Source organism: Chlorella variabilis (genome assembly GCF_000147415.1).
Source record: "Chlorella variabilis unplaced genomic scaffold CHLNCscaffold_12, whole genome shotgun sequence".
NCBI lineage: Eukaryota > Viridiplantae > Chlorophyta > Trebouxiophyceae > Chlorellales > Chlorellaceae > Chlorella > Chlorella variabilis.
In genome coordinates, this window is record NW_005435076.1 from 448,623 (window position 1) to 455,178 (window position 6,556).

At 66.0% G+C, this 6,556-nt stretch overlaps 4 protein-coding genes across 4 annotated transcripts in view; 2 read left to right on the forward strand and 2 right to left on the reverse strand.

The window, feature by feature from the left end:
* Positions 1-450: 450 nt before the first annotated feature.
* On the forward strand, positions 451-1,354 carry CHLNCDRAFT_13673 (hypothetical protein; the record flags this gene model as incomplete). The annotated part of the gene is made up of 5 exons (XM_005846837.1): positions 451-633; positions 744-782; positions 887-956; positions 1,082-1,198; positions 1,287-1,354. Coding segments are annotated over 5 exons (477 nt in total), but the record flags the coding sequence as incomplete, so codon positions are not given.
* A 422-nt stretch (positions 1,355-1,776) lies between these two features.
* CHLNCDRAFT_10358 (hypothetical protein) lies at positions 1,777-2,891 on the reverse strand (the record flags this gene model as incomplete). The annotated part of the gene is made up of 4 exons (XM_005847018.1): positions 1,777-1,998; positions 2,113-2,290; positions 2,461-2,576; positions 2,742-2,891. Coding segments are annotated over 4 exons (666 nt in total), but the record flags the coding sequence as incomplete, so codon positions are not given.
* Positions 2,892-3,479: 588 nt separating this feature from the next.
* On the reverse strand, positions 3,480-4,475 carry CHLNCDRAFT_134769 (hypothetical protein; the record flags this gene model as incomplete). The annotated part of the gene is made up of 3 exons (XM_005847019.1): positions 3,480-3,672; positions 3,790-4,274; positions 4,377-4,475. 3 exons carry the CDS (start codon positions 4,473-4,475, stop codon positions 3,480-3,482), a joined length of 777 nt encoding a protein of 258 aa, XP_005847081.1.
* Positions 4,476-5,167: 692 nt separating this feature from the next.
* The window catches only part of CHLNCDRAFT_52755 (hypothetical protein), a gene marked incomplete at both ends in the record, with an annotated part of 2,083 nt that continues 694 nt past the window's right edge, over positions 5,168-6,556 (forward strand). Inside the window, 4 exons of the mRNA XM_005846838.1 lie at positions 5,168-5,295; positions 5,381-5,522; positions 5,707-6,045; positions 6,237-6,515. Coding sequence (XP_005846900.1) covers positions 5,168-5,295; positions 5,381-5,522; positions 5,707-6,045; positions 6,237-6,515 — 888 coding nt within the window. The remainder of the gene's footprint in view (positions 5,296-5,380; positions 5,523-5,706; positions 6,046-6,236; positions 6,516-6,556) is intronic.

Consider the following 6,556-nt stretch of genomic DNA (forward strand, 5'->3'; position numbering starts at 1 on the left):
TCTGGCATCGCTCGTCTCTGTGTATCGTGAACTCCTTTGGACAGTGGCCCATCACCGACATGTCTGCGACGGCCCCCAAGTGCTGGCTGGATATCGCCATCGGGGATCTCCAGAAGCATGCAGAAGACCTAGCAGCTCATGAGAGAGCCTGCAAGTTCTTTTCAAGTGTGGGGCCCCAGGTGCGGTTGTCCACCCTGGCTCCCGGTAGCGGAATCAGATGGCAGGCGGGCCTGGCAGAAGATCGCACGATGCGACTGGAGCTGCGCCATCGCTGCCGCCGCCCACCCGCCTGCACCGCCTCCCGCCCGTTCCCCCGTGCAGTACGGGTGGCGCGGCAGCATAGAGGACCTGGATGACGATGCTGCAGAGGTGCTGCAAGATGCCTACTCTAGCGATCCCACCTGGGCCGCGCAGGGCCCGGCGCTGCTGAGGCAGCCGCGGCTGGCGGGCGGGCGCCTCTTGGTTGAGCTGTCGTCTTTCAAGGAGGCCCCCAAGGCAGTGGAGAACTTCCGCTGCCTGTGCACGGGGGAGAGGGGCACGGGCAAGGCCAGCGGCAAGGCGCTGCACTACAAGGGAGTGCGGATGCACCGGGCGGTGGCATCATTTCTGGTGCAGGGCGGGGATGTCGTCAAAGTGAGCTGGCCGGCAGGGCGATGGTGTGGCTGGGGCGAGGGAGTGGCCTTGCCAGCCCTGGTTGGCTCAGTGTGGGCCCGCGACATCCACTCAATCCTTCTATGCTGCAGGGGGATGGCAGCGGAGGGGACAGCATCTACGGCGGCAAGGTGGGTTGCGCCCCTCCTCCCCCGCTTGCCATCGTCTTCCACCGGCTGGTTGCGCTGCTCAACTGCTCTCCGTCAACAACAACCGCACGGCCGTGCTTCTGCAGTTCAAGGATGAGCCGGCGGCGCTGAAGCTGAAGCATGATGCGGCAGGGGTGGTGGGCTTTGCCAACTCAGGTCTGTGCTCAAGCCTGGGCGAAGGTGGACGGGCACAATGCTTCCGCAGGGCTTTCTTTGTACGGATTCGCCCCCACCACGGCCATGCGGATTCATACCTGCTGCTGCTAGTGCTTGATGCGCAGGCAAGAACAGCAACACCTCTCAGTTTTACATCACCTTTGGGCCAGCGCCGCAATGCGACGGCAAGCATGTGGTTATTGGGAGGGTGGTGGAGGGGCTGGACGTGCTCAAGCAGATAGGTGAAGCGCTGCAGGTGGCAAAGGACTCTTGCGGGGTGTGGCGTTGTGCTCAACTGCCAAGCACCATTGCTGTGCCCTTCCACTGCAGAGGAGCTGGCGGCCAGCAGCGACGGCACGCCGCGGACAGACGTGGTTGTCGTGGACTGCGGCCAGTTGTAACCAGCTCATTGGCCTGCCCGCTGGTTTATGAACCTGAGAGAGCCTGTAAGACCTCGACAAGTGCTACATTTAGCAGTGTTGGCACAAGGGCAGAGGTGACGGGTATGGCAGGGCGGTCAGAGGCAAGGGGATACCTACGAAATAGGGATCGTAAGGGCAAATGCAATTGCAGGAGCAAAGTCACAGCAGAAAGCAGCGTCAGCAGGCAGAGGCAGAAGACATTGAGGCAGCGGAAAGAAGGGCACGATCAAAATTAAAGGGTCCCTGGGGCAGGAGCGCAAGCAGGAATCGAGCAGGAGGCATTCATTCTGAGCAGAGCAAATCGCGACTTGGCATCAGTCGTCGGTGGTCTTGAGCTGGCGGTAGCGGTGCTGCATGATGCAGCGCAGCACAGCCAGCCCCGCCAGCCCCGCCGCCAGCAGGCTGCCCAGCAGCACCAGCACCAGCTTGTGTCGGTCCAGCCAGAAGATGAGCTGCGCGTCGTCTGCGTGCCAGGAGCTACCGTGCAGGTGGTAGAAGTACGCGTCCCCGGTGAAGTCGTACTTGCCGTAGGTGGGCTTGGGGATGATGGCGACATCGCCCCGCCCCGGGAACAGGCTGTACTGCACCGTCAGAAACATTGGGCCCGTGCTGAACATGACCTGCGGGCACAGGGGTGGGAGGGAAGCTTGTTGCAGTGAAATGGAGTGGAGAACCGCCCAGTGACATTTGACCTGCACGGGCAGGGTGCCGGTGCCCACCCGCGCCTGCCCCACCTGGATGTACTTGATGCCCATCCATCGGTTCCAGCGCGCCAGGCGGGGCAGCGCGTGCGCCAGGTAGGCGTCCCCCGGCACTGCGGCCATGACGTCGTTGGAGATGCCCACCGGGTGCGTCATGGGGGCGGTGAAGTTGTGGTGCAGCAGGAAGTCGAGCCTGTGCCGGCAGCCCATGCTGCAGCAGGCGGCGGGGGGTGGGGCAGGGCATGGCTGGCTGGGTGCATGGCCGACGGCAGCGAGCCTTACAGCCCGCCAGTGCAAGGCTGGGATGCAAACTCTTTGTCTGAAGCAGTGGTTGGGTGCACTGGCAGCAGCCCAACCACCACCACCACCCCGCCCACTCACTCCAGGTCGATGTAGATGCCGCCCAGCTTGTGCAGGATGAAGTAGCGCAGCACATCCACGCGCTGGATGTTGTAGGGGTAGGACAGGTAGGTGGGCAGGAACCAGGGGTAGTGGTCCTGCGACATGGCCAGGCACGCGGGTGGGGCCAGGGCGCAAGGCGGCAGCCCGCTCAGACGGCGGCACGGTGGCAGGCACCGCCTTGCGGCAGCAAGCAGGCGGCCCTGGAGCCGGCCGTGGCCACACGCCTTCGCCCCCAAAGGACCTCCCGTGCCCTAGCTCACCTCTATGAACTTGAGGCCATCGGCATCGGTCCACAGGCGGTGCTCATAGTCGGGGTGCAGGTCGATGCACGACTGCCGTGCCGCCGCCCACTTCTGCGGCACCTCGGTGGTCTGCCAGGTCTGGTGGATCACCCGGGGCACCGCGGAGCTGTTGCCGGGCGGCAGGTTGTCGGGGGAGGCCCAGTGCACCTCTGGGCGCAGCCACCAGGCGTAGCAGTAGCCGACTTGCGCCAGGATGGCCAGGTGCGGCCAGAGCAGCAGCACCAGCGCTATGGTGATCGTGGCAGCCACCAGGTGCTTCCGCTGAACCAGCCCCGCGCTCATGCTGACGCCGTTGCTGCGGGAACGAGGAGGAAGGGCGAGGGGAAGCTGGCAGGTGGCGGATCGATACATACAGGCCGCTCCAGCGAGGGAGTGGCCGCCAGAATTGAGCGGGAAGCTTTGAACGGCGGCCATGAGTCCAGCCATCGGCCGCGTGGCAGCCGCTTCTCCTCCCCTGCCGCATAGCACATTCCACACAATGCATGCAAGGCAACTGATTGCTGCGACGGTGCTGGCAGCAGCTGGACAGCCTGCACCTGCAAGCCGGTCAAACTCCAGAGCGGCTTTGCGCTGCCGCCGCTGCCGCTGCCGCTCCATGAGCCCCATGCTCCCTGGTGACGGCAATGTTGATTGTTAGTCACAGAATGTTGTCAAAAACTTCTGAGGATCAGCTGAGCGAGCAAATGGGCGTCCAGCTCAGTCCCCTGGCACGCACACAAACAGCCGCTCCGCGCTCTTCCGCCCCGCCAGCTCGCCGAAGAAGTTCACGTCTGCCAGCGGCTGGCCCAGGTCGGCCTCCAGCACCGTGCGTGGCAGCTCCAGCCCCGGCATCAGCAGAGGGCGCAGCGCTGGCGCCGACACATCCAGGCACGCCAGCCGCCCTCCAATCCTGCGCCGTCGCCAGGCAGCGCACGAGCGGGCCATCGGTGTGGTGCCACACACTGGGCGAGGGCGCCACCTGTCTCTTTCCTTGCACCGACACGCAGACCACTCGACCCCAGCTCACCACACAATGTTCCTGTGGTCCATGCCCGCCTCATCAAACTCCAGGCTGCTGTCGGCCTGGCAGTTGCCCAGGCTGACGTCAAAGCGCTCGGCATGGGTGGCGGGGTACTCGCGGGCGTGCAGCAGCAGGCCCAGCTGCTCGCAGCTGGGCGCATACAACAGGTGGCCGTGGTGCAGGTCATAGCGGTCGAGCCGCACCGGTGGGAGGCCCGCCAGCGCAACGGCGGCCGGGATCTGCTCAAACAGGAGCGCCAGGAACAGGTTGATGGGCTTGGCGCGAAATCGCCTGCCGCCGCTGCTGCTGGTGAGCTGGCAGGCGCAGTGGGCAAGCGTGTGGAAGCGGGGGATGGGGTAGCGCCGCGGCGACAGCGAGCCGCGGAACGCCGCCACCCCGTGCTCTGCCACCCCTGCGGTCAGCGTGTGCCAGGCGCGTGGTGGCTCCAGCAGGACGGGCAGCACCTTGATGCCGTCTGCCAGCTCTGGGCTCTGCAGATTTGGCAGAAGAAGCAGCAGCAATGATCACGGTCAGCAGCAAGCTCGGCCAGCATGAGCAGGATCTTGCCTCCGTGCACGCATTCTCTTCATCACCTGATCAATGCCCGCCAAATGCCGCAGGACTCGGGCCCCAAGCTCCGCTCGCTGCAGTGCCTGGGGATCCAGCACGGGGGCTGCCCCTGCTTGGCCCATTGTTGCTGCTGCTGGCGCCCGAAACCGCTGCCGCCGCGGCCGCTGCCCATGATACTCCGGCAGCTGCCGGCACTTCGGATGGAGGTGAATTGGCCTCCATGCCGCCTGTTCTTGCGCACTAACCGTTGAAGCGTGCCGTCTGCCTGCCCCAAACAAAGCCTTCCGTGCAGCGATCTCCATACTCAGCGTTGGAAGTGGAATGGCGAAGCCAGGTGCAGGCACGTTGATCGACCGAGGCATGAAGACAAGCAGAGGAAGTCGCTGTGACTTTTTTAGGGCGCTGCCCTCGTGGCGGGCGGGAGGTGTGGGGGCGCTGGCAAAGAAAAGTGTGTGCATCCAAGGAGAGGACATCAAGCTTGCAATGCTATCTGCTACGTTGCATCATTCATAAAGTGGCGGCACGAACTTTATTGCTTCTTTTACGAGGCCACGGCAATCAAGCGACTGGCCACACCGATTCCGAACCCACCTGCAGTCCGGCGGGCATTGTGCGGCGCCATCGACACATGAAACTGCGGCGTGCACCTGTGCTGCCAGCCCCACGCATGCGAAAGTAGCTAGGACATGCCCCTGCGGCGTGCTGCCGCCAGCGTACCGCGAACCGCCGCCGAAAGTACTGCCCCCGCCTCAACCCCTCTTTCCTGGCTCCACACATAGTCTTTCGCATCTACCAGGACGTGTAGACACACGTGATGGCGGTCCCCAGCGTGGAGCAGGCAGTGTGCAGCGCCAGCCGCTCCTATGTGCTGCCCGCGGGGTTCAGGCCCTCCTACGGCACCGCCGGCTTCCGCGCGGTGGCCGACCTGCTGCACTCCACCATGTTCAGGCGCGCGGGGCCACAGATCGCATCCCTCACATGCCAACCACCTCTCCTCCCTCGACAGCACCCCCGCCCCGGACTGCAGGTGCGGCATCATGATGGCGGCCCGCGCCCTGAAGACGCAGCAGATCACCGGCATCTGCATCACCGCCTCCCACAACCCCGCCCCCGACAACGGCGTCAAGCTGGTGGAGCCGTCGGGCGAGATGCTGTGCCAGGAGTGGGAGGTGCGGCGCAGGGCTGGCCTGCAGGGCTGGTGGGCCAGCCGGCAAGAGCTGGGGCGGCGCAGGGAGGCTGGCCTGCAGGCCTCAGGGTCTGGCACATCCCTGGCGGCGCTCTGCCTTCACACCCTCCTCCCTCCGCATTGCTGCTCCCTCCAGCCCACGCCGCCAACCCCTGCCCCCCCTGCAGTCGTATGCGAACGAGCTGGCCAACGCCCAGACTGACGCCGAGCTGGCCAAGCAGGTGGCGGGGCTGCTGGCGGCGGAGGGCATCACGGCGCCCGCCCCTGGCGTCGTCATGATTGCCCACGACACGCGGCCCAGCGGGCCCGAGCTGGCCGCGGCGGCGGCCGCGGGGGTGCGCTGCCTGGGCGCGGAGCCCCAGATGTGCGGCCTGCTGACCACGCCGCAGCTGCACTGGATGGTGATGCGGCGCAACCTGGGGCAGCCGTGCGGGGAGGCAGACTACCACGCCGCGCTGGCGGGCGCGTACCGGCAGCTGGTGGAGGGCACGGCGCCGCTGGGCCAGGTGCGGCAGGCAGGGGGAGGCAGGCAGGGGGCCCGTGGTGCGGCGGCGGCGGGGCAGGGGCCAGCCTTCAGCCAGCCTGCATGTTTGCTGGAGTGCAATGCCCCCTGGCCCTGCCTCCAACGCCCCTGGCACCACCAAAGAGACGCACACCACGCCGTCCTACACCACTCCTCTCCCCGCACCGCATGCAGACCCTGTACATGGACTGCGCCAACGGCGTGGGCGCCCCCAAGATGGCCGCCCTGGTGGCGTCACTGGCCCAGGCGGATGCGGGGCTGGCCGTGGACCTGCGCAACACGGGGCAGGGGGTGCTCAACGGCGGCTGCGGCTCCGACTTCTTGCAGAAGGACCGCCAGCTGCCCGCCAACTTCCAGGATGTGCCGCCTGGGGCGCGGTGCTGCGCGGTGGATGGAGACTCCGACCGCCTCATGTACTTCACGCCGCTGGAGGGAGGAGAGAAGGGTGAGGGGGTGGCAGGCGGGCGGGCAGGCAGGCTGGGGCCGGGTGGGAT